At 38.9% G+C, this 26,167-nt stretch overlaps 13 protein-coding genes across 13 annotated transcripts; 5 read left to right on the forward strand and 8 right to left on the reverse strand.

The window, feature by feature from the left end:
• Positions 1-45: 45 nt before the first annotated feature.
• Positions 46-1,932, reverse strand: STE12 (homeodomain family transcription factor STE12; the record flags this gene model as incomplete). Its single annotated transcript, XM_446888.1, has 1 exon — positions 46-1,932. One exon carries the CDS (start codon positions 1,930-1,932, stop codon positions 46-48), a length of 1,887 nt encoding a protein of 628 aa, XP_446888.1.
• A 4,206-nt stretch (positions 1,933-6,138) lies between these two features.
• Positions 6,139-7,149, reverse strand: SAM35 (SAM complex subunit SAM35; the record flags this gene model as incomplete). Its single annotated transcript, XM_446889.1, has 1 exon — positions 6,139-7,149. One exon carries the CDS (start codon positions 7,147-7,149, stop codon positions 6,139-6,141), a length of 1,011 nt encoding a protein of 336 aa, XP_446889.1.
• Positions 7,150-8,348: 1,199 nt separating this feature from the next.
• On the reverse strand, positions 8,349-8,942 carry TMA23 (Tma23p; the record flags this gene model as incomplete). Its single annotated transcript, XM_446890.1, has 1 exon — positions 8,349-8,942. The coding sequence occupies one exon, from the start codon at positions 8,940-8,942 to the stop codon at positions 8,349-8,351; it is 594 nt and encodes a 197-aa protein (XP_446890.1).
• A 348-nt stretch (positions 8,943-9,290) lies between these two features.
• Positions 9,291-10,436, forward strand: PRP24 (U6 snRNP complex subunit PRP24; the record flags this gene model as incomplete). Its single annotated transcript, XM_446891.1, has 1 exon — positions 9,291-10,436. The coding sequence occupies one exon, from the start codon at positions 9,291-9,293 to the stop codon at positions 10,434-10,436; it is 1,146 nt and encodes a 381-aa protein (XP_446891.1).
• A 69-nt stretch (positions 10,437-10,505) lies between these two features.
• Positions 10,506-11,402, reverse strand: PPA2 (inorganic diphosphatase PPA2; the record flags this gene model as incomplete). Its single annotated transcript, XM_446892.1, has 1 exon — positions 10,506-11,402. One exon carries the CDS (start codon positions 11,400-11,402, stop codon positions 10,506-10,508), a length of 897 nt encoding a protein of 298 aa, XP_446892.1.
• A 408-nt stretch (positions 11,403-11,810) lies between these two features.
• RSN1 (Rsn1p) lies at positions 11,811-14,567 on the reverse strand (the record flags this gene model as incomplete). The annotated part of the gene is made up of 1 exon (XM_446893.1): positions 11,811-14,567. One exon carries the CDS (start codon positions 14,565-14,567, stop codon positions 11,811-11,813), a length of 2,757 nt encoding a protein of 918 aa, XP_446893.1.
• Positions 14,568-15,264: 697 nt separating this feature from the next.
• GVI51_H02035 (uncharacterized protein) lies at positions 15,265-15,639 on the forward strand (the record flags this gene model as incomplete). The annotated part of the gene is made up of 1 exon (XM_446894.1): positions 15,265-15,639. One exon carries the CDS (start codon positions 15,265-15,267, stop codon positions 15,637-15,639), a length of 375 nt encoding a protein of 124 aa, XP_446894.1.
• Positions 15,640-16,068: 429 nt separating this feature from the next.
• On the forward strand, positions 16,069-17,478 carry GVI51_H02057 (uncharacterized protein; the record flags this gene model as incomplete). Its single annotated transcript, XM_446895.1, has 1 exon — positions 16,069-17,478. One exon carries the CDS (start codon positions 16,069-16,071, stop codon positions 17,476-17,478), a length of 1,410 nt encoding a protein of 469 aa, XP_446895.1.
• A 183-nt stretch (positions 17,479-17,661) lies between these two features.
• Positions 17,662-18,273, reverse strand: CUE1 (Cue1p; the record flags this gene model as incomplete). Its single annotated transcript, XM_446896.1, has 1 exon — positions 17,662-18,273. One exon carries the CDS (start codon positions 18,271-18,273, stop codon positions 17,662-17,664), a length of 612 nt encoding a protein of 203 aa, XP_446896.1.
• Positions 18,274-18,660: 387 nt separating this feature from the next.
• Positions 18,661-19,197, reverse strand: SAP30 (Sap30p; the record flags this gene model as incomplete). Its single annotated transcript, XM_446897.1, has 1 exon — positions 18,661-19,197. The coding sequence occupies one exon, from the start codon at positions 19,195-19,197 to the stop codon at positions 18,661-18,663; it is 537 nt and encodes a 178-aa protein (XP_446897.1).
• Positions 19,198-19,613: 416 nt separating this feature from the next.
• GVI51_H02123 (putative endodeoxyribonuclease) lies at positions 19,614-20,510 on the reverse strand (the record flags this gene model as incomplete). Its single annotated transcript, XM_446898.1, has 1 exon — positions 19,614-20,510. The coding sequence occupies one exon, from the start codon at positions 20,508-20,510 to the stop codon at positions 19,614-19,616; it is 897 nt and encodes a 298-aa protein (XP_446898.1).
• An 858-nt stretch (positions 20,511-21,368) lies between these two features.
• Positions 21,369-24,713, forward strand: TPS3 (trehalose 6-phosphate synthase/phosphatase complex subunit; the record flags this gene model as incomplete). Its single annotated transcript, XM_446899.1, has 1 exon — positions 21,369-24,713. The coding sequence occupies one exon, from the start codon at positions 21,369-21,371 to the stop codon at positions 24,711-24,713; it is 3,345 nt and encodes a 1,114-aa protein (XP_446899.1).
• Positions 24,714-25,210: 497 nt separating this feature from the next.
• On the forward strand, positions 25,211-25,672 carry TIF11 (translation initiation complex factor eIF1A; the record flags this gene model as incomplete). Its single annotated transcript, XM_446900.1, has 1 exon — positions 25,211-25,672. The coding sequence occupies one exon, from the start codon at positions 25,211-25,213 to the stop codon at positions 25,670-25,672; it is 462 nt and encodes a 153-aa protein (XP_446900.1).
• Between the last annotated feature and the right edge of the window lie 495 nt (positions 25,673-26,167).

Raw genomic sequence — 26,167 nt, forward strand, 5'->3', positions numbered from 1 at the left:
GAGTATATAGGGGGGGGAAGGCTCTTATATATGCTATATTATCTTCTATCGTATGCTCTTCTTTAGGTACTTGCCTTGTCTTAAGGTGCGTGGTCTGCGTTGGTGTTGGAGCTGGTGTTGGAGCTGGGGCGGGTGTGTATTTGGGTGCTGGTGCTGTTGGAGCTGGTGCTGGCTCTTCTGCTCCTCGTCCTGTGCGAAGGTGATGTCTGGCTGCATGGACTGCGGGGATATGAGGAATCCCGAGCGCATGCGGTCCATGGGAGAGAGGAAGTACTTGCTGGCGTCAAAGGGTTCCATGAAAGTGGAGTAGAACTCGTCATCGGTGCTGATCATGCTTGAGGTGTTGCCCTCTGTCCCTGCGGGTAGTACTATGTCCAGTGCTGATTCAATGCTGTGGTTGTCGTAATCGTCGTGATCGCTGCCACTGGTGCGGCCCGCGATGTTGTAGTCGTCCTTGTCATATGTTTCTGCGCTCGCTAAGCCATCGTCAAACTGGCTGCCGGACCTTTGCGTGTGCGCTACCGAAACACCCGAGCGGATGGTCTCCTCGTTGGAGCTCGTCGTGTACTCATGGAAACTGTCCTTCTGCTCGACCTGTGTGCCCATACGAGACGCAGAATTAGTAGGACTGCCTCGGTCAGGATCTTGTTCTGGTTTGAACTGCGGGGGCGGTGGTGACGGAGGAGGCGGCGGTCTCGATTGCAATATCCCAGGATCGCTGCCATCATCTGTGCTTTGCAAGGCGCTGTTGTCACTGCTGCTACTGCTTGCTGTGCTTCTCCCTGTGTTCCTCGCAGAATAGCCACAACTACATCTCAAGGGACCCTCAACTTGAATTGACGCATGGGGGTCCTCTTCTTTTTCTATGAGATTATCAGGTGAACTTTGCTTTATATCGGCGTTGAGGTTCACCGCTGGTGTGTTCCTCTGTTTGCACATGTATTCTTTACTACCCATATTACTAATATAGTATTGTACACCCTCGAAGAACCCCGTGGTGGGATCAATTAGAGCCGGCATAAATTGCTGTTTCGATATATTCACAGTTTCATTATCTTTAGGCGGTACTTGCGACGTCTTAGAAACAGCACGATCATTGCTTGGTTTCATGTTACGCAAATCGGCATGCTGGGTATGCGGAGTTGTATCCGAGGATGGTATAGGTGTATGCACACTAGAATATGATTGATTCGATGCTGCATATTTTTGGCTACTCGTTTCAACTGTGTCTTGCGATGAAGAAAGATTAACACCAAGGTCGTTAGGGTTTCCAGTAACACGTTGATTAGAATTTGGAGCTCTATTGACATCAATTGGTGTACTGAAAACATCACTGAATATAATCCTTGATCTTAGAACGAAATAATTACGTGCCTGTTGAAACACCGATCCTGCAATAGAACGATTGTATTTGAATGTCAGTGCTGGCTCGCGAACTGCCCTAGTTGTTATCAATTGGTTCATGCCGTTAGATTCTCTTTTCAGATCTCTTTCTAACGCATCTGATATTAGCTTGTCATGCGGTACACTGAACCAATAAAATACCTTTTGTTTTTTTTGCGTTTTAACACACATATTTTTATATAGAAAGTCTAGGAATGGAGACTTTGGTTGTTCCAAAGAGGCATGCTCACCTATCTTCAAACACCTTAAGTCAGAAAATATCCCTTCTTCAAACTTCTTCTTCTGCAAAACAACCCGTCCAAATAACAGCATCTTGTATATACAGATTTTGATTATATCTGTGCCTGTGATGTAGAATATATTGTCCCAAAAGACACACGATATGTAGCCTAACTCTTCGTTTAGGAAATAACGTCTAATAACTTGGCCCGGTTGCCAATTTACAGGTGCGGTGGCTAAGAAATATGTCAGCTCATCTATACTTTTCAATGCATTGCCTATTACTGCACGGTCATCGCTTGCCATCATTGCACAAATTGCTTTCTGAGAATGGACTTGTTAAAACTTTTTCTCAATTGAAATAGAGCACAACCTCGAGAATTATATTGAAATTTGGACCCTTAATATGTCTCTATGATCAAAAATGTCTGTGTATTCAGTTAGACTTTTAGTAAAATTTTTTTGTCTCCCCGTCTCTGTATCTTAACAATTGGTTGCCAATGGTTTTTAAAACAAGGCCCAAGGCACTAGATCTGAGAGTTCTCTCCTTCTTAACTTGTTGGCAACTTCTGCTTGCAACCTACTTAAAACAATGCCAATAAGACAGTCAACTCAAGATGACTGAACCGTAATATGCTTCTTTTAAGCGTTACTTTTAAATTTCTTGCTTGTTCGCTTTTTTCTTTTTTATGTCAAAATTTCAGAAGCAAACTGCGCTATAATGTTAACAGAACTATACGTTTCGAAAGTTATGGCTTTTGGTTTTCAGGTAACTAGTTCTGGAGACTAATGCTATATCCAATAAGTCTAGAATTCCTTTTGAATTGTAGCTGTGACACTGGCCTATTTCTTTTTCTTTTACAATGGATTAACAGCCAGTCCAATAAAAATTAATAACACAAACACTACCTTTGAAGTTCAAAGAATATTTGAATGCAAAAAATAATAATACAACCTGTAATGAAACCTTTAATGAGAGATATTCTGTTATGATACCGATACACTGATTAGAAAACGCGATTTCTATTTTTACCAGGAATATGTATTGGCTTGAAAGCTGTCGGCAAATAAATCAATTGAATGAATGAAAAAATTATTATCTTTAGGAATACAAGTAATCTAACGGAATTTTAGCTATCTTCAGTAATACTAATGAGCAATACAATCACTAGCTCGATACTGCTTTTGAAAACCCTTATTTGAGATCAATGCTTCTTTCGACAATATTAAACTATAGGTTCAAAAACTGGAATGAATGCCAAAAATAAAATACTGAAATCCACACAAGTTACAATATAAGTTGAAACCTCTAACTGAAACTTTTCTTATTCAAATTCAAAACGTTTAGGGTGGTGAATAGAGATCAACTGTGAAACCTTTGGTAAATATACTCTTGCTTATTGATGTGAGAAAGTAAATGAAATAGAGATTTAGTTTGAATAGGCAAAAAACAACAACAACAATGTTAATTTGAGAAAATAATCAAAAAATTGCTAACAATAGAATTAACAATGCAGGCAATAGAGAAGGATAATAAGAAGTAACAAATTAAAATATAACAACTTTAGGAAAAAAAAAAAGATTTGATGCTGAGGATAATGGTATCAGGTTTATAAGAAGAATGAAATATAGTAATATCATATAAGAATTACATGATCGCATTATTTTAAAATAGATATTGGTGAGAATTGTATTACTCGTCACCCAAAAACGGGCAATACGAAGTCCCCTTTCGCTTCTTTGACTTAATTGGAACCAATTATGCATGCACCGGGACTTAATTCATCTACACCTTTTTCTGTACATCTTTGGATTACGCCATAGTTCTTTTGATTCCATAAGCATAGCACCCTTATTACTACGATCATTGTCTTTAATAAATTTTCTTGTTAGGGTGGCTAGTCTATACAAAATCGTAGATATATCTGTGTCATTGCATAGTAAAGCATCGATCGGATATACAGGAAATAAGGACATGAAGCATTAAATCAGCAAAAAAGTACTAATTAAAAGTGAATTGTACAACCACGGATCAAGTAGTGCTAGGACACGCTTCTGCATAGAATTGCGAGAGAACAACGATCATTTGCCATCCATGTCAAATAAATCCTCAAGGGACAGATGAGCTAACAGCAGCGACCCACTTTCATATAATGTCTCTTTTGTCCTAAACTAGCATTCTTTATAAACCAGGTGAAGAAATAAAGTAGGAAAAAAATGCGAAAGAAAAAAAAGTCTTGTATTTTGCCAATCCCATTCGGCAGCAAAGTGGGTGACCAGTACGAGTAAGACACTATCTGATTGTTTCATCTCCATTGCATATCTAGAACGAACGTACTGCCATCGTTTGATGGAGGGAGGCAATCTAATCAATATACAGAAGGTTGTTATTGAAAAAAAACAAACAAACAATAAAATAAAAGGAAACCCTTGCAAATTGATGGGCTACTACCGAAACAGAATACGCTGCAAGCATGCTTAGTTTTGACATAGTATAGCACGTAATAGTAAGGAAATAGTTTACATTATAAGCGTGGGATGAAATATGTGTTTAGGCTATACATTATCAGCGTGAATATCTTCCTCGTGAACTGATGGCCCCCGCTCCCGCCCCCACTTCTCTGGAAATGGATGAAATAAGACGCTTATTCAAGTTTATTTTTAGATTGGGCCAAAAAGAATGCTAGTGTAGTCTTGAGATACTCCTTTCTCATTTGCTATACTTTTGGTCAATTGTCTCAAGTACAAAGAGCGGGTTCTCATTCTCGTTGCAAAACCGGGTTTAATGCTTAAAAGCCAATCGACAATCCAAGTTATTGTCTCAGCTGGGAAGATTAGTTGGAACAATCTTGTTTTCGTTCGTTATCTCTCAGAGATGATTTGTCTCACAGTAGGATAACAAAACCGCGTAGTTAATAGCGATCATATTCTAGGAGTATTGTCACCATTGTGCTCAGAAAAGAAAAAAACTGAAAAGAGGGAAATACAAGTCAGTGAATGAGTCCTACAGAAGAAAAGAGCAAAGACAATGCGAAGCCGTTCCTAGACCTATCTTGTCTTAGTTTATCTCAGCACCAAAGGTCCAGTACGCAACTTGTCTCCTATAGGACCCCCCCTCCCAAGGAAAATCGAGAACCCCGTCATGGGGATCGGCTACAAAACATCTATCCAGTGGGAATACACAGGGTCCTCTTTTGTAACATGACGAATGGGGACCAAACCTCCCAGCCCGTTAAAAGACGAGTTTTTGCTTGTTCTTACTTTTGCATTGTTAGCTGCAAAGACAAATTATCCCAAGACATTGACATAAGAAGATCCTTTGTTTCTCGAAAGAGGTATCTTTAGGACAAAAAATAGAAATCGCTCTCAGAAGCACTCGCACAAATGGAAATGTTTTCTTTTGTGCTTCTTCCAAGCTGCATCACCGTCGAGAAGATCGAAAAATCCGAGCTGCAAAGATGATGAAAAATAATAATAACATGTAAATCCTTAGAAACAATCGGAGGATTTGTAGGGAAGAGGAACTGTTGTGGCGAGGATAGTCATACAGTGCAGTAGAATTGCTAAGCAACTTCAGTTTCCAATTGTGCCCCACCAAGTTCTTGCCGGTTGATCGTATAAGGCCTGCACTCAGCTAGAAAATGGAACTACCCATTGTTCTCCCAAACAGAAAGTAATGCAGAGATGTGTTGTGGTGTTCAAACCACGGTTGAATAAACCATAATGAATATCAGATCGGATTTAATTCACTATTGAAATGCTGAAAAAAAAACCAAGTTAATAAAACTAGAAACAGATTAGACAAGTATATGGCAAGGAATAAGTAAAAAAAAAAAGAAAAAAAAATGTATATGACAATAGAGGGAAAAGGTGTGTGTAACAAAAAAAAAAGTGGACAAGTCAGATCGCTCCTATGCCTCGTTTGCCAATGACATCGATGAATGGATAAAATATTTCCAACTGTGTTGAGAAAAGCAAACCAAGTATAGATTCTGACGAGTGCCGCTGCCCTGTGTTTCAGGGGATGCGGTCAACTATCATACTCTCCTAGTAGCTAATGGATCATCGACCCTGCGCAGATGCCATTCTATTTTTAAAACAGCAAGCCAGAAAAGACAATGCTGTCACAAAATATCCCTATTTTATCTTTGCCTATCCCAGTCATGTTTAGTAATCTCAATAGAGAACAATGGAACTTGATTGATTTAACCACTCAAAATACCCTATCTTACACAAACCCATCAGAATCGAAATAGAAATCATATAGCAAGAACAACAACAATGATATGCTATGATCTTCTTCCGATTATGATTTGCCAAAATAAATGTTAATTTGAAATCACAGATAGTGGAAAAATTGATATACATAGGTGTGCTCATAAAGCTCCGATCACTAACAAGAAAGGCAGGATTTCAGTGCCTATTACGCTTGGTCTTTGATCCATGCAGCGATTCTTATTCTACTCAATTAAACATCCTCTTGCGAACTAGTCGATCAATGGTCCTAATCCAGCCTCATACAAAGTCTTTCACAATTGTTGTGCTATCATCAAGTAGTTTTGAACACTCTGCTCGCAAAAACTCACCGAAACTAGGGAGGTGTAGAAGAGCTAAAACATAGCTTGCAACCTTTAACCTTAGATAATCACTGAATTTATCATGTGTACTTTGTAATAACAATAAAATATCTTTAGCCATAGCCAGTTGCTTTTCTAAATCAGAAGGAGAGGGGGTATAAATTTGTCCTAGGGACAAAGAGGATATTTGCGGATGTCTTGTGAAAAAGCGGTTCCTTTTACTCAGTGTATGAAGTGTGTCAGGCGAACATCCATATGTCTCGTACACTAGATTATTATGTATTGTGCAAAGGAGAAATGCATCATAAACGGTTGTATCCAACAAATTCCCGATAGCAAGTTCAGCAGATTCCAATTTAGAATCTAAAATTATCATGATGGAATCCATAGACCTCACATATCTTTTTATATTTTTAGATTGGCCATTCATCGTAGTTTCTATCAAGATTGGGAGCCTTTCATCTTTATGGGCTTTTTCCGATAAAATGACAACTTTATTTCCGGGTTTTCTAATACCAGCGACATCTGTTGTAAAATGAGAGTCAAGTGTAGATTCTGCATCCAACTTCGGCTGGTTTTTCTTTTCATTGTTACCCTCTTCAAATTTGGTAGGTAATCTTAAATTATTCTTTTTACAGAGTGATAGCTGGGCATAAAGACACAACGGATCTCTTGCTAACATAACATCTGTACCGCCTATCTCGAAACCATGCACGCTGTACACACCCAGTTGAAAATTATCATTACCGCTATTGTCGTTTTTCGAATTCCCACCATCATATTCAGGATTGTGCATACTACTTTTGACATCGCGGAACTCAAAACATCGGTTAACAGTGTCTGAATAAGCAATTGCCTTACTTTGCGGTATGGTTTGGTATTGAACCACTGGGAATCTATCAAACACCCACTTTACTGGAGTAGGAACTTTCATTGTTGTGCTTGACATATAATTGAAGCAACTTACAGGCCTTACTTGGAATATATGCCTTCAGTTTTTGCGATTTCGTAATTTAATATTTGATACAAAACACCGATTTATAGCAAAATGAACTCAACGCAATTTTCGCTGTATTTTTTTTTCTCGAATTATAATAAGGTCAATCAGTTCAAATTAATCTCAAATAAAGCCACTACAAAATTGTTAGAATGAGCTTACTAATACTTCAGACACAAATGTTTACTCAAGCAAAATTTGTAGATCGAAAAGCCTTAAATTGCTGACCTGACAGTTTTCGTTTATTAACAACAAATTTGCAAATTAATTCAATTGATCAACAGACGGTATGCCTTCTTTCACTGGTTTATTCAATATTCAAAGGAAAATTCTCAATTCTTTATAGCGAGGTACCCCCCACCTGATAAGTAAAGTTTATTGTAGGTTCGTATTCGTGGTTTCCTAGCAACCAAATATACGATAGACAATTGATTCTGTGCAAATAACTTTCTTAGCCAATAACTGATAGCTTATTGGATGATTAAAATGTAACGCAACTGCTTACAACTGCTAATCCAATAATGCCTTCAAATAGAACTTCGGAATCAATAGAGTGGGACTAAGTCAATCAACACTATAATAGATACTCGAATTACTTCATTAATTTTTAAATCAAATAATTCTCAACTATAGCACTGCCTGCAACCTGAATTGCTCCATATCGAATTGATAATAGTCTTGCTATTTTGAATTCTCATCGAATTCCTTAAGCTATGAAATTGCTGTGGTAAGCCTTAAAGGTGAGCTTTAGTATAATATGAAACGTAAAAGTCACATGTAAAATATATTAACTGAATATACACAATACGCTAGCAATTCATACATCACAATGATCCCACATTGTGACATGGTTCCTTTTTGTGTAATATACTTAGGGTAAATTTATATTATGCCATGGCTAAATGTATACGAATAAATGCTCTATCATATGAATATACCTGGGTCAGAAGCTGACAAGATAATAATCGAAGGACTGGTAAACGTGAACTTTCAAAGATATTTTTATGGTTTATCAGATAGGTCTAGGAATTGATTAGATCAGTGGCATTATTCCATGAGAAGTGAAACTACTCACATTAACGCTGATATAGTATGCTTATCCAACTAAAAAAATGCATAGTGGAAAAAATCGTAATGTTTTGGTTCTATCTTTAATTCCCACCTTTGCTCTTGCTTTTGGCCTTCTTGTCTTTCTTGTCTTTCTTGTCTTTCTTGTCTTTCTTGTCTTTCTTGTCTTTCTTGTCTTTCTTGTCTTTCTTAGCTTTCTTGTCTTTCTTAGCTTTCTTGTCTTTCTTAGCTTTCTTATCCTTTTTATGTTTCTTACTTACCTTGTAATCTTCATCGTATTTTCTTTTCTTTGATACCTTGAATGAATCAGATACCACCGTTACAGTCTTGCTCTCCTTCAAGTCCGGCTTTTCATCTATGGTTCCTTTAAGTCCAGTACCCTTTACAAACCATTGATAGAGCGGTGAGCTACTTTTCGGTACCCCTGATGCAACTACTGAATTCTGCTTAAACACAATCTCACCATCAGAGTTAGAGTCCGTTGAAACATCTAAATTCTTCAACTGACCATCAAATAAACGCTCCCACCATGCCTCACCGTCATTGTGCCCAACAGCACCCCCGAGACCCTTCTTGTCCCTCTTATGCTTCACCAATATCGGTTTCTTTAATGATCCTTTCCGAAGGCCCTCACCTTCTTGCCATCCATATGACTTTAAGTAACTCTTACCATCCATTGCTTCACAATAGATTATATCTGGTATTCCAAATGGCTAAGACAAATCCAAAATTTCAGACAAATTCAAAACCAATACCTTGTACTTAAACAGATATTAAACTAATAAAACCGTCTTGAAATGCTTTACTGATAATACTCACTTTAGTATTGAAGCTCATCGCATCGCATCGCTTTTGAAAATTTGTCAAAATATCGCTGAAATTTTTCAGTCTATGCCATATATAGGCTGATGAGACTAATTTCTACAAATTTTGGCATTCTGAAGAGCATGATATGTACAAGCTAGACCAATTCTGATATATGCCATACCCTTGTTATCATTTACTGTGAGTTGAAATTATTGCTAATGGGAACTCAACATGGAAATCATAGTGGTCCCAAGAGGTCGCCGAAGAGAATAAGGGAAAGGTGTACGGTTTTAGTAGAGAATGTTCCCAAGAGTTATAACCAAGGTAAGATAAAGAAGTTCTTCAAGGATTGTGGTGATGTATTGCAGGTCAATAGCTATGAATCCTGGAGAGAAGGCAACCGTTGCCAAATGGCTCGAGTTGAGTTTGCCGACGAGGATGGGGCACGCAGTGCATTGACTAGGACGTTAAGAAACATGGGTAGTAACACTATAGAAGTAAATGAACTGAAGGACTCCACTGTCTGGATGACCAATTATCCACCAACTTTCCAACAAAGAGATATTAGGAATATATTCAAGGACCATAAAATTGTTGCGTTAAACGTACGGTTGCCTTCACTAAGATTTAATTCTAACAGAAGATTTGCATATGTAGATTTGCCAAATATGGAAAGCCTGGACAAGGCAATTCAACTATTAAATGGCAAGGATATTAATGGATATAAATTGGTGGTAAAGAAGTCAAATCCCGAGAATAGGGACAAGAGGTCCGATGCACCAGTCCTTGAAAGAAGAGAGATAATAATACGGAATCTTCCTAAAACAATGCTTGTAAAAGATACTCTTCTGGATATTTTTAAAAAATATGGAGCTATTGATGATTTACGAATTCCAAAAAAGCAGCTTGAAATGCTCTCAGATCTAAACCATGGTTGCGCTTTTGTTGTATACACAAATCCCGAGGACGCTAAATCTGCATTGGAAATGAACAATCATGTTATTGATGATATAAAAATATCTGTTAACCTATCTGATTCTCATGCGTACCTTGAGAGAAAGGAGGTGAATCGAATCATAAATAGTAAGCACACTGAAAAATATGCTGCCATTTATCCTATATCGGACAAAACTTCTAAGGAACAAATAAGAAATTTTATAAACGATAAAAATGCTGTTTTAGTTGAAGAACTAAAGAATATTTATCTTGTTACTGATTACAAAGCGGTGTTCCTGAAATTTGAAAGAGAGTCTACAGCGGCTAAAGCTATGCTTCAGTTAAACAATAGCACATTTGATAGGAAAACAATTAAATGTACGACCATCAGAGAGTTGATGAATTTTAGTTCAGTAAATACCAACTAAGTCATATTTATTAACATGCGTTCAAAACCAAACTAAATATATAGCATCAAAAAAAGATAACTATGTAATTCAAACATAGTACCATTTATTTACATGATCTGGAACAGGAGTATCTGGCAAACGGTCATCTTTTACTGAGATTGATGTACCTTTCCTTTCTGTTGTGGGAAGTAAAATGTTAGGGGATGCCGATATCTTTCCAGCAACCAATCCTTTCCATTCCTGATGACATTGTTCAATTGTCTTCATTGTCTTGTCATAATCTTGAAACTCACCATTGAAAGCAAATTCATTTACTGGCTTACCTGTAGGAACTTTATAATTCTTAAACCAATACCTTGTGGCATCCAACAATCCAGGACAATATTTCTCTACATCCGCCAGATTGTTAATTTTCTCATGCATAGGATCCTCTGTATTTATGACCATGATTTTCCAATCTAGTTCACCGTCGTCTACCAGTGCAAGAGATCCAAGTACTTTTACCGTTTTTATATCTCCCATCTTAAGCACCGTCGACCCAATATCGCAACAGTCCAATGGATCATTGTCACCAAATAAGGGCTCTTTGACTCCAGGTAATGAAGATGAAGAAGTAACATTTTCCCAAGTTTGAGGAATTGCACCATAATTATGGATGTATCCGTGGTATGGGAATATATTATTTACAAATCTGACTTTTCCCTTCTTAACATCTTGTGTAATCGGATTCAGCTTTAATTCTTTGGATATTTCAAACTTACCACTACTCCACCTGGGAACCTCAACAACCATATTTACATAGCACTTGTCCTTTTGTATTCCAATGGGTACATCATGGAAATACGAACCGACACTCCCATCCTCTAGTTTCAGGTACTGTCTGTATGTGGTAGAATACTTAGAACCTTGTCTAATGCTACCATAGGCTCTTCGGCATTGATTTATGAGAGCCAATTTTTTGAAAGCCATTTTGTAGCATTGCATTTTGTGGATATAGATACAGGATGTGCCCAAAAGCTACTGTTAATTCGATCTTCAGACATCTTCTATAGATCAGTACATCTCCTCCTAATGGATCAGGCAGTCTCTTTGAACCTTCTAAATGTCCACTTCTTGATAACACAACGATTGGTCACATGGTTTATACAGCATAATCATAGTTAGAGAGGAATAGGATATTACTTAAAAGTCTATTGATATATTAAAGTCTTTGATATATTATGGTCAATACAATACTAAATACCATTAGTATCATTAAAAATTAATAGTACTAGGCTAATGTTACAAGATAAATGTGTAATATAGTTGCAAAAAAGAATGAAAATTAGATGATGTTTTATGACAATGGTATGGTTAATGCTGTGTGGTAAAGAACTGAGTTTTACAATTCTATTACAATTCTTCAGGGGTTTCAAATGGGTTTTCTGAGTGAGACTCTTGCTTGGATAGATGCGATATCTTTTCCTCTACAAGGCCTTCCTTTGGAGGATTGCCTAAAATTGTGATTTTACCATCTTCATTTATTACAGCACCCTCATCTGAAGCCTGTATAACACTAGCTATGTCATCAATCAAATACGTTGAGATACCATGAGGATCTCTAGGTAGCCACAGGACGGGTAGTTCTGCACTCACAGCTGGGAAGTTATATGCATTTCTTATATCATCTTCATCTTTCAATTCATCGGGATCCTCAAGGTTATAGATTTCTGGAATTCTGTGTTTAACAGCCTTGAAGGACAAAAAGATATGTGGAAGGAAAAATCTCTTCCATGATGAAACTTGTGGAATTTTCTTTACATGACCATCAGCAAGTAATTCGGTCGTATCCAATACATTGATATCCTTTCTTGGCGAACTAGTCCTTATTGGTGCATCTTCGTTCTCCAATGTGTTATCACTGTGGAAGCTATCCCTGTAACTAACATCCTTTGCCAGTGGTGATGAAGATGCATACCCAGAGCTCTTGAGCGCTAAATGGGCCCTCGAAGATCCAAATAATTTATGAGGTTCATGATTTTCTTCAATTGGAGCACAAGAGCTTTGCTGGTAGATGTTTTTATAGGATGGGGTGTCACTGATACCATCTGATGATTTCATTGTATCCACAGGGACAACTCTCATTAATTTATCAAAGGTCTTGTTGAAATATAAATGTATGATGGTGGTGACTGCCAGACCAATGGCCTGCAATACGATAGGTCCCCAACCCTTACCAACAGCAAATAGACCTAACAGACAAATTTGACCAATATACAAACCAACGATAGTCTGATACATTGCTCTAGGATAATGAACACCTCTAGCATCTGATGCTTCTTGCCAAACATAGGTTAAGTTGTAGAGGTAAGCAATGTACAATAATAGGAAGCCACAAGCACCGAATAAAAGAATAATTGGAGAAATAATAGCATATGAGAAGACGATTACAGCTAAATTGGTATAGATCGGAAAAGTTGTACCCCAATCAACACTACCTAAGGTGGTAAATCTGGTCCATTTCTTTCTTGGAGTTTTATCTAGCAAATATCCCAAGGCATAAAACATTGCCAAAGGAGAAATCTGTAATAGGGAACCAGACGCAATAGACATACCCTGAAGAATAATATAGGCAATAAAAAAGTTCGATGCTTTTGGCAGATTTTCAGCCAGCAATCTCATTGCACTTGTAGGTTCTTCAACAATTTGTGTAACAGTAGAAGTGGCAGCCGATGTAATTGTCGTAACTAAGAAGACTTGAATGACCTGAAAGGCGAAATATGATTGCTGTGTGAAGTATTCAACTTGCTGAGACGAAGTAGCACCCTGAATCTTAGCCATACCTCTGATAAACATTGGCAACAACATCATTAACAGTGACAATGCAACTGTTGGTGCTAAAGAGGTTAGTAAACCAAGCAGGACATCCGGTAAATGATAGATGAATCTCAGCCAATGTAATTTGTTTGTTAGATATGTAATATTAGAAATCATACCAACGAATGCAACAGGAATAGCCCATAAAATGACAAGGGCAATGATAGCGCCGACAGAACCCAGCTCTCTGACCATACGTTCCCACCAGAATAGTCTCAGATTGAACCAAACAACGTTCTTTGGCTCGATACCAACGTAGGCCGGGGACATATACAATGGCGCATGATAGGCTCTAATTTGTAAGGCGATTTGTGCTTGGTACTGGGACTCAAATTCAATGAAGATAGAGTTTAATGTCTTCTCGTCTTCATGACATGACTGCAATTCTTTAACCTCATCATCAAGCTTTTTAATTTCTTCTTTCAAATAATCAATGGAATCGACTTTTTTGCCGATGAAACGAGTAGTTCTATGAGTTGGGCGCAGTTTCTTATCTGTTACCAAAGAATGAATATCAAGTTGACCGTCTTTATTTTTTTTCAACTGCTTTAAACATTTCTTTAGGAATGCAATTTCAGTGCTCTCTAGAGTCATTGCCAATTTTTCTCTTTCTTCAACTTTCTTTGGTAAGTCACCTTGGGTTCTAGCGATCCATATATTCTTGACACCTTCAAACAGCTTACTGAACTCCTGTTCATTCAAGTATTCGCCCGGTACAGTTTGGAACAGGACAGTTCTAGAGGATAACTTGGAAGCATAACGAGGCGACGATAGAACGGCCTGTCTCAAAGAGTTGAAATACATCAACTCACGGTAGACCACAAACAGGAATGACCAGTAGAAGACCCAGCCACAGAAAACATGTGCGTAGTACCTATGCCTGTGCTTAACGTTTTGATAAGCCAATTGATTCAGACCAGTCTCATGGGCACCATTACTAGCATTAATTGGAATTAAGATAGGGAAGATGTACATTATCGAGACTGCGAAGAATGCCGCCAGGATGAACAGGTATCTCAAGAAGAAATACCCGTCCAGGCCAGCTTGCTGCAACACGAAATTATCAGATTTTTTCAATAGCGGGAGTATCCAGCTGAATATACCCGATGGCAGTGGTTCAGGTTTCTTTTCATCGTTGATCAGGTCGAATGATGATTTTGGCTCATAGATACGCTTCAATTTTAGTCTTAAGAGCACGAATGCTCCGACGAAAGCGCCAAATATAACACCATTTGTGATCAGAGCAGTGACCACTTGCTGTGTGGACGTGCTCGTTACGTGATCACTAGACATTTAGCTATATATTTGCAGGTTGTATACTAAAGCTTGGGTGATGGAAAATTCTACATGCAAGGTACCGATATTTCAAAGAGAACGTTTCATTTATAAAGAATAAAGAATTGAAAGGAAAGATAAACAAGAATTCGGTACTGCAATAGAAATAAAGATGGAAATAAAGAGACATGTAGTCCGTGTTATTATTTGGAGATTTGGGAATGGCATGGTCAGCATTTTTAAGAAAGATAAAAAAAAAGAAAAAGCATAAATGCATTATAATTAGAACTGCTTGAGTTAGCAAATATTTTGAGATGGCGGGGCGAGACCCGAGGTTGTAACCAATTGATGCATTTTCTGCTGCCCATGAAGGTACCTACCCAATTGCAAATGCCAAAAATAATTGGGAGAAAAGAAGTGAAGCCAAGGAAAAAGCACAATGGACCATCGATAATTTACACATACATGCACGGAAGGGTCCAACATACAGTGACACCGTGAATAGGGTCCCCCCCAGCCTCAGAAATTGCCTGAAAGTTAGCCAATTCTATGAATTATGGAAGAAAGAGATTAAGAGATTTTAGCCAGGATGGAAAAAAAGAAAGAATACACTTGCACAGGAACCACCGTACGAATGACTTAATTTATGTCACTTAATTTCATAGATAATTTACGATTTTCTCGATGGGGGAAGATCTGTGTCCGTGCCTAGAGAATGTCGCACTCAGTAAGGTGTTGGTTGTCTTTCTACCTTGAAATGCTGTGTCTACTGGCAGCGAAAGTTCTTATACTATTTGAATTATACGATGAGAAAGTATGGTCTGGCCCCAGCAAGACATTGTGCACTATGCAGTATGGTCTGTTTGAAATGGGTAATTGGAAGGGCGAAGTTAAAATACAAAACTGTGAGACTAAATGCAAAACTGTAAATGATATGATAATAGTGCCCAAAACAATAGCATTTATCATAGCTGTAATGGTGACGTCTCTGGATTTAACACGTTTTTATCTATCTTCAAACGCGAAAAATGGGGCTTATCGCTATTACAATTGTGTAGACTGGTCTTTACTTAATTTGACAGTACAATAGACACGCACTGATTATGTCCACTCGGGCAGACTTTTTGCACCGGAGAACAAAGAAATTGGCCAAAACGCGAAAAAACCATACATATCATTGTTCACGATTATTCATCTACCTTTTATATCTTGATGTACGTGTATATCATATGGTGATCGTGGAGTGGAATAGACTAGCTGCCAACTAGCATGAGCAAAGCGATGAGATGAGCTGTTGAATACTCAATATAGCTGTATTTTGTGAGTCAGTGTATAACAAAGTGTGTTTCTCTTTTAAGTTAAGCGCTTCCTTAATGTTTATAATTATTATCTTTGATTACGTCTTTGAAATATCAATCTTCCTCTTAATTTCGCCATACTAAATTTGCAAAGTTTTCTGGGTAGAGCTCAGTTCGAAAAACAGTGAGTAGAAAGCTACAAACTTAGGAAACCTTTGCCAATGACTTCCTCATTAACTGAACACCAGGTCCTTGAAGAATGGAATAGCATCCCTGGTGAAGTACATGTACCGATAGTGTCTGCTGCTGAAATAACAAAACTACATATATATGACTTTGACAATACATTATTCAATTCCCCCGTGCCCAATCCACAATTATACACCAAAAGAGTAGAAAATCTACTTAGAAGTAGTCCCCACATATCTAGCTTTGGAAGCTGGTGGGACGACCCTCGACCTCTAGAGATCATTGCAAAATTAATGAACCACGATAGCGAGAGAGCTGCATTCTGGAATGAGAATCTTTTGAGATTGGCAAGGCTGTCATGGAGAGATACTAGTACTGTGTCAATTGTTCTCACAGGGAGAAAAGAAAAGAATTTTCATAGCTTATTTGGCAAATTGTTTCAAATATCAAGAGATAAATGGGCTACTGAACAGATAGCTAAAGATGATAATAAATATTCCGCCGATGATTACCTGTTTAATGCAATCTGCTTGAAGAAACAGCGCGAGGAGACCAATACCTTTGACTATAAATGCAAATGTATCTTATCATTTCTAGATAGATACCCAAACTTAGAAGAAGTAACAATTTATGATGATAGAATACATCACATTAACAAATTTAAGAATTTTTTCAACTCTCTGCTAAATACAAAGATAAAATGGATTATAGTACCAGTAGCGCCTCGATTTCATTATTTGCCAATTAGAGATGAGAATACTCTGATACCGAAGTTTGTCAACGAACAGGAACGTGCAGAGAGTGGACTAGTGCTTAATCTCTCTAGGACACCAATGCAGGTGGGCTACTTCTTAACCGTTGGATCACAAAAGAAACTTTTGCATTGGGGACTAAACTATTTACGCCAACATTTTAAAGATACAAAGGTGCAATTGTCCAATTTTGCAGAATACCCCATGTACATACCCTGTACTGCGCCTGGTAATGGTATCACAGCCAGTCAAGCTAGAAAGTGTTTCACACATTTTGATGAGATTCAGATAAGCAAAAACAATGACAACGAAAAAAGAAGTGATGAAGATATTATAAAGTATTTCTGCTCTCAAAAAACCATGCTCTCAGAATGGTCAACATCATTTAAAGTCGTGGCAATTGCTATTAGAGAAGCACCAATTCAAGCTTCTTCTCGAAAAGCTCAAAATAATAAAGCTATGGAAATTTATTACAGGACCATTCCGGTTGGTCCTAAGAAGGAGGCATGGACTTCCTGGCCAGAATTTATTATCGTCGGATACAACTATGACAAGAATATACAAGTTCAAATGGAGGAAATTAATTCAGTCTTGACGAACCCAAAAAGCTTACGCTGGCATAACGTTAAGGTAGGAATAAAGATAAAAACGTATTTTGGTTTCTTTTCAAAGAGAGATACAGACTTATGAATGCAGTTACATCATAAATTAATCATGAACTAAGACTATCTAAATAATTCTTCGTATTGTAGCTTTGCTTTGGATACCTGATGTAACAATCACCTTATCTAAAAGGAAAACACGATATTTAACAGAAATAGGTATACATACGTATGTTTCTATCTATTAAACTATTACATGTTTGCCAAGTACTTACTTTATAAGTGATGCTAGTTCTGTATCAGTTTCAAGTCGTTTCTCCATATTTTTTCTTGCTTCCCATACAAGTAATTTCTTCCTTTCATCAATTTCTAATTCTTTAATGCTCATATCAGACATATCTACGGACATATCAACGTTGAATTTCGATAAAAGATTATCAGGTCTTATGTTACTTCTTTTGCGAATGTCACTAGGCTCGTCTATATTATTATGTTGCCCATTCGCTGAGCTTTCTCTAGCAGGTGTGTAACCAGGAGGGAAAGGGAAAGATTCACCATTAAAGTATCTTTCCATTGTTTGTTCTACGGACCCAGTACTTTCCAAATCATATCTGATTTGTTCAGGATGCAGAGCTGGAATAACATTGCGGACTGTCTCTATCATTTCAGGTGTAATGTTTCTTCTACTAGTCGAAGAAACACGACGCTGTGAGCCTCTGCCATTTGAGCTACCAGCAGTTCTCTGTTGATTATTGGATGAAGAAGGAAGCTGCGTATTAGGTAACCTTTGTGCGGATGGATGTTCCTTCGGGGCTGCAAACCATTTAACAACAAATATTCCGAGTATTAAAGTAGCCACTACCACTGCTGCACTGTGCTCCATTACCGAAAACCTGTCTTGAGTGCAATATTTATAAGCTGTAATCACTTAAGTTTTGACTGTGTTGGAAAGTTGACTTCAAGGTTTGGCTTATAGTTGGTTGTCTTTATTAAATTTAAAATAGGGCCTATTCCTTGACATTTCTGGGCCAAAATGACATGATCCAGTCAGTACAATACGAACTTTTACATAATGCCGATCATAATATCGAAACTACGAAAACTCAAAAATGAATGCTGTCATCATATATTATATTATTCATTACACAATTAGAATATAAATACCGATATTTAAATTCTATATTTTTAGGAGCTTCTATGATAAACATAGGTTTATGGGGAAAAAATTCACAGTCTCAACAAAATAGCAATGGTGGGACGTATGTTTTGCTTACCCTCTAAACTCCATCTTAAACTTCTTTTTCTGGTTCCTGACCTTGTATATAAAGTTCGGTATGCATTCAGTTTCTTTTATACTGAGACTGTTAAAATGCTTCTTTATCTTTGAGGCAGCTTCAGTTTTCGTTATTCTATGTCCAGGAACTGATGATACATTTCTTTTATATGATATAGTTCTCTTCCCCAGTTCAGATCCTAACAAATAGCCTTGTAAAGTCATCTGGTCTGGCACATTCAAGCCGAAATGGTCCTTGTATGCTCGAATAAACTCCTCACTATATTGTTCAAAGTCAAGCGGATGCGGCTTTTCTTCTAATGTAGGATCATTGTTTGTTATATGTTCATTGATTAAGTCTCTGATATACTGCTGTTGTGCTGCAGTGAGTCTTTGCTTTGCATTAGACCTCGAAGATTGTGAATTGGATCCCGCACTAGTAGTGTTTGAAGCGTTCGATGATCCGGCATTACCCTGGTTATTGTTCCTCGTCTTAGTTTCAGATTCACTATTAGAGTTATTTGCTCTCGCCATTGTTGATTAGTGCTCCTTGTAATATATGTGTACAAGCTTTACAATGCTCTCTGAATTACATTAAAGGTAAATATATGGCTATTATGTCTCTTTTCATAATTTTTTGAAAACTGCTTGCTTTTTTCTTTTGCTCGGGGGGGGGGGGGGGGGGGGGGGGGGGGGGGGGCATCGCAAATGCATGGTGAAACAAATAAGTGAACCGTTTATGTCTAATTGACCAGTGGGTAGGATCCACTCCAAATGGGATCCTTTTGCAACACCAAGAAAATACGATAGAGAGTTATATATACTTCTGTTTTGAATGAATATATATCCGGAATACGGAATAAATACGGAGTTTGTAAGTACTTTGTTGGAACAACACGTGATAATAAATATATCAACTATGATCCTTTCTATAGGTTTTGTAATGCCGTTTACTGAGCAATTGAGTGCCCATAAAATGACTCAAAGTTGGTTTGCATCAATTCTTCGTAGTTATCTATGCCCCACCTCTGGCCTATGAAGTTGTAAACTGTGCGCAGCGACATCTCCAACCGTTGTGCGTCATGCTTATTGATCTCGAAGTCTGTCTCTGGTAATATGCAAGTCTTGGGACATATGTCTAGTATGTTCTCAGTGACCGCTCTATGCTTGTCGTCTAGATTAATGTACTGTGATAAGGACACAAATATGCGCTCGTGACCAAACTTGCGTATCCACAGGGCCGTCAAAGTATCTGCAGGACCCGTATACGAGTGCAAGCAGATGTTACAAGGTGTGTTCAGCAGCTTCTTCTCGCACCTGTCCAGCAGAGAGCCATGAGCCTTGACGCCATGCAGCGACACACTTAGTCCGGTCCGCACTGCCAGATCAAGGAACCTGTCCAACACCACCCGCTGGTGGTCCATGGACACATGCCAGCGCGACAGTGTGCCGTCCCTACGCTTCACACGGAACAGCTTATCGAGTCCCACTTCACCGATGACTTGCCACCGGCCCTTGGGAAAGTGGTCCCGTATGTACTGGTCCAGGTCAATGGGGTCCGGTAACTCATCCACCAGCGACAGAAAGCCCTCATCCGCAGCATCCGCCTGCATCACCCGACTGTAATGCTCCAGCTTCCCAGGCGCATCGCCTACGTAGAACCAGTGCGAGAACCACGGGTGCACGCCAAACGCGCACACCGCATTGCCAAGACCAATCCCTACCGACAACATCTCAGCGTCCTGCGGGTTCGTACTCATCAGGCACACCCGCACGTTCCTCGCATACTCCGCACATCCGCGGCTGTCTGCGCTGCCGTCGAGATGACAGTGCGCATCCACTAGCATCTCTACCCCAATTCGGTGTCACTCAGTATCACTCGGAAACACTCGGTATCACTCGGAACACTCGGTGTTAAGTGTAAATCTTGTGCCTTACTTGCCTTCGGTGGCACTTGCATACCCTTTGCTGCACCCCCCACTCTCACTAATAACCTTGTACACCTCAAAAAAAATTAGGGAAAGGCCACCAGGACCCTAGGGCGGACCGCACTAAGGGCTAGCCGCCCGGTTTCCGCCAAGCAAAAGGTGACAATCCCCAAAACACACCACACACGATATAAAACGTGAATAATTTCAATATCACATCAAACGTCGAAGACAAGATCACTTTTGGCCAAAGAAAAACTATCCAATATAAATCGCGGGGTATTGAAAGTGTCGTACAAGTAATTGAATCATCCCTTCCACTCCCCCCTCCATCCCCCCACGTCTTTCGAGAGGATAGTCACCGCAGGGGGGGGGGACAGGTACCTCACCTAGAACACAGAGCACATTGCTGCAAAGTACATTGCACAGACTAGAGAGCGGGAGTGGGTGAGGGGGTTCAACTTCTCTAATTTAGAGGGACACATACACAGAGAGAGAGCGTAGCTGAAAGAAGGTGTCTAATATACGCTTAGATGGCGCTGTACTAGTGGCAATTAATGGAAAAGCATAGAATGTCATTACTTTTCTTATTTTGAGATCTATTCTGTACGGTGGTTTCTCTTGTGTGATTGGGAAGTATATATGTGGACCCCTTGCTAATAATGTTCTGGAAATTGGCATTGTAATATATATAAAGTATATAATCCAGTCCTTTGTTTGCTGGAAAAGGGTTTCTGTATAGCCAAGATAGACACTAAAAATCAGATAGAGCTAAACATGACTCTAATTGTTGCGTCTTTGTTCTTGCCTCACAGGCCACAGTTTGAAGTAACTGCCTCGGCTGGCGAGACACAGGAACTGATTGAGAACAACCTTGTGAAGCTGAACCCATTGGCTTCGAACGAGGCCTCTCCTCAGGCTAGACCTAACCTTGACAACTATATCAGAAACACACGCAGTGCGCTTAACGTCCCCTTTGCCCAGGGCCGCAATGTCTCCCAGGAGTCGCTTCTGTCGCTGAACAATGCGGGAAACACCTCGGGCAACATCGATGACCTGGTCTCCTCAGAGCAGTTCCTGGTCAACTTGACCGCAAACGCTACTGCTTCTGGCACACCAAACCCTTCTTACCACACAAAGGGTAACATGGGCAGGCCCAACCTCGGTGCCGGTGGCTCCGCTGAGGAGTTCTTCAGCACCTCCAATCCGCCTTCCAACAGAGGTGCGTCGCCAGTGCTGTCAATTGCCTCTGCGCCACAGGTCCAGAACAACTTGGACTCGACTTTGAACAATAGGGGCTCCCCTCCACCACAGCAACTTGACAGCCAGATGGCGGACCCAACTGCGCATCTGTTGAAGAACGTCTCCAAGTCGCTGCTGACTCAGTCGTTGCATGACTCGACGAAAGAGGCGTCTGCGCCAATGCCTAGCTCCAGTGCGAACTCGATGGGCCAGTCCCGTTACAACCACGCCAACACTTCTATCGGCACCGCAGTGACCCCTAAGTCGCGTCCGTTGCCTGGTCACTCCAACAGTAGCTCCATTATAGACTTCTCGCTAAGTAGAAACAAGCAGCATGCACCCGCGTTGCCCGCATTGAGACGTATCCAGAAGAACAAGGTCGGCTCCCCCACCAAACCTTCCCCCTTGAACACACAACCTCAATCCTCCAACTTAAAGTACTCCAAGACATTACACCAGATGCACGGCGATAGCGCTTATAACTCAGACTGGACTACTGGCGACGACAGTGATCACCTTGAAGAACACGAGGAGCCTGATAACGACGATGACTTGAGACAGGAATACCTGGTTCCTCAGTTCGGCGGCTTCTCAACTACTAGTAAGGTTAGGGAAACTCTGCTAAAGAGCTCTAGAGAGCTGTTTGCGCAGTTGCCATGGACCATTGTCAACAGCGATAAAGGGAACGGATCCTTGAAGAATGCCGTTAACACCGCTGTTAATGAAAAGACCACGAAAGAAAATGTGAAATGGGTTGGTACCATGGGGATCCCCACTGATGAAATTCCTGATGAAATCGTTGAAAACATCGCTAAAGTGATGGAAGAACAATACAACTGCGGGGCAGTTGTTACTGATGATATTACCTTCAAAGGTGCATACAAGAACTACTGTAAACAGATTTTATGGCCAACTTTGCAATATCAGATTCCTGATAATCCAAAGTCAAAGGCCTTTGAAGACCACTCATGGCAATACTACCACAGACTGAACCAACAGTTTGCTGAAAAGATTATTAATGTCTATAAGGATGGTGATATCATTTGGATTCACGATTATCATTTAATGCTGGTTCCTGGAATGGTTCGTGAAGTTTTCCCAGATGCTAAGATAGGTTTCTTCCTACACGTATCCTTCCCAAGTAGCGAAGTCTTTAGATGCTTGGCACATAGAGAAGAAATCTTGGAGGGATTGATCGGTGCCAATTCTCTAGGTTTTCAAACCAAGGAATATGCAAGACACTTCTTGCAGACATCTAATAGATTACTTGCAGCTGATGTTTCTGATGATGAGTTAAAGTATGATGGTAGAATTGTTTCTGTAAAACAAGTCCCAGTTGGTATTGATTACTTCACTTTAAGAGAGAAACTGAAAGATGAAAATGTCTTGCAATGGCGTCATCTGATTAAGGAAAGATGGCACGGTAAAAAGCTAATTGTTTGTAGGGACCAATTTGACAGAATCCGTGGACTATACAAGAAAATGTTGGCTTATGAACGGTTCTTAAAAGACAATCCTCAATACATTGAAAATGTCGTCCTGGTTCAAGTCTGTATTGGTAAAAGTACGGATCTAGAGCTGGAACGTCAAATTATGGTAGTTGTTGATAGAATCAATTCAATGTCTCCAAATATTAGTTTGATTCAGCCCGTGGTATTCTTACACCAGGAATTGGACTTCCCTCAATACCTTGCATTGAATTCTGAAGCCGATTTATTTATGGTTAATGCTCTGCGTGAAGGTATGAATTTAACCTGTCATGAATTTATTGGATGCTCATCTGATAAAAATGCACCATTAATTTTATCGGAGTTTACTGGTAGTTCTTCTGTATTGTCCGAGGGTGCTATGCTTGTGAATCCATGGGATATTAAGCAGGTAGCCGCTTGCATTAAAGAGGGTTTGGAAATGTCCAGGGAAGAAAAGAAGAGGAATTGGAAGAAAATGGTCAAGAGTGTTATAACTCATGACTCTGATAGCTGGTTCGTAAGCTGTTTACAGAACTTGAATAACTCATGGGAATTCACCAAAGAGAGATCAACTGTTTTCAATCTCAGATTTGAGACTTTCTCTGATGACTATAATGATACTAGCAAGAGATTGTTTATATTCAAGATATCTGAACCTCCAAATTCAAGAATGATATCTGTACTGAATGAACTTTCTTCCAAGAATCGTGTCTATATCATGAACTCTTTTTCAAAAGTTGTTAATGAAAGTCTATATAGTAGAGTCAACAACATTGGATTGATAGCTGAAAATGGTGCCTTCGTCAGACTAAATGGTGATTGGTATAATATTGTGGAAGATGTTAATTGGAGGGCAGAAGTTGTTAAGATCTTGGAAGATAAAGTTGAACGTCTACCTGGGTCTTATTACAAGATCGCAGACTCTATGATTAGGTTCCACACCGAAAATGCCGAGGATCAAGAACGTGTTTCAGGTGTGATCGGTGAAGCTATCACACATATTAATACTTTATTTGATGACGCAGGTATACATGCGTACTTGCACAAAAACATTGTATTTGTTCAACAAACTGGTCTATCACTAAACGCAGTCAAATTTCTTTTAAGGTATTACAATACTGCTGCTAGTGGAGACAATGTCACACCAATGATAAACTCTGAACAATCGCCACGCAGCAGAAGTGACAGTATTTCAGTATCCCAAAAACCAATCGACTTCCTTTGTATCTCTGGTTCTTCTTCACCTGTTATTGAGCCATTGTTTAAACTGGTGAAGGATCAAAGAAACTCGGGAATGCTACGTCACGGACATTCCATAGTCTATGGAGACACAACATCCTCATACGCCAGGGAGCATGTAAACGGTTCGAATGGACTATTCAATGTGCTTAACAGGTTAATGAGATCATGAAATTACTGAAACGGTCTGAAATCAAAGTATACAAATATGGTATTTCCTGTCAATAAAATGATTGAACTGCATCTATAAGAATACTAAGCTGGGTGCTTTGTTCCTGTTATTTTTTTCTACTTTTCCTATCCTATTAATCCTTTCTCATTACAATCACATTATAGATTGATTTGATAAAAGGCAGTATAAAATATATACATATACATATATATATAAATCCATTCTACAATGATTATTATCTGCAATACCGAAGAAGGCACAACTCTATTAATAATGACTTGTTAACAGTTGTATAAGTCACATGACCCAACACTTTGCAAAGACGTCATATCGCCGGAACTAAAAATTTTTCTTGAATTTCATGAGTTTCTTCACTGAGAGAGTGAAGCTTGACAAAATTACAGAGTGTATTTCAAATTGCTAATATATAATTATTGTAAGTTGACACTTGCTTCTGTGTTATTGGGAGTCAGATATAAAGAGCCAATTAAGACAAGATGGGTAAGAAGAACACAAAAGGTGGTAAGAAAGGTAGAAGAGGGAAGAACGATTCCGCTGGTCCAAAGCGTGAGCTGATCTACAAGGAAGAAGGTCAAGAGTATGCTCAAATCACCAAGATGCTGGGTAACGGTAGAGTTGAAGCCAGTTGTTTTGATGGTATTAAGAGAATGGCACATATCAGAGGTAAGTTGAGGAAAAAGGTCTGGATGGGTCAAGGTGATATTATTTTGGTTTCATTGAGAGATTTCCAAGACGACCAATGTGATGTTGTCCACAAGTACAATTTGGATGAAGCCAGAACTTTGAAGAGTCAAGGTGAATTGCCAGAGAATGCCAAGATTAACGAGACCGACAACTTCGGTTTCGAATCCGACGAAGACGCTAACTTCGAGTTCGGTAATGCTGATGAAGATGACGAAGAAGAAGAAGATGAGGAATTCGATATCGACGATATCTAATTGTACAATACAACAACACTTAATATACTGTACCACACAAAACAGAACATTTATCTTTTAAAAATACTACTTTTATTAATATAGAGTTCACAAGTATAGATATTTTTATACAGAATTAGTCATATATAATTGAAAAAAAAGATAAAACAATACAATTAAATTTTAAATTCATGTATTTGAAACCAATTTGCCATGAAGGTTTACACAGTTAGTATAACTGAAGCAATGCTATTACTATAATTACACTAGTATTACTTTCTGCTCACTTGCCAAGCAATCAATTGGTTAATTTACCCAGCACCAATTTGAAAAATTTGAGTCCCGAAAGTGCGATGAGCATCATTGAAATTTTGCGATGAGGTAGTCAGAACCAACATATACTGTAACTGTATAATAGTTCCAGCTGTTGATCCAGTACTCAATTAATTGGTTAAATTTATTTTCTTTTTCTTCACACTCAGATTATTGTCTTAGAAGCTCTAACTAAGAATAAGC

The sequence above is a fragment of the Nakaseomyces glabratus genome, chromosome H (assembly GCF_010111755.1).
Source record: "Nakaseomyces glabratus chromosome H, complete sequence".
NCBI classification, from domain to species: domain Eukaryota; kingdom Fungi; phylum Ascomycota; class Saccharomycetes; order Saccharomycetales; family Saccharomycetaceae; genus Nakaseomyces; species Nakaseomyces glabratus.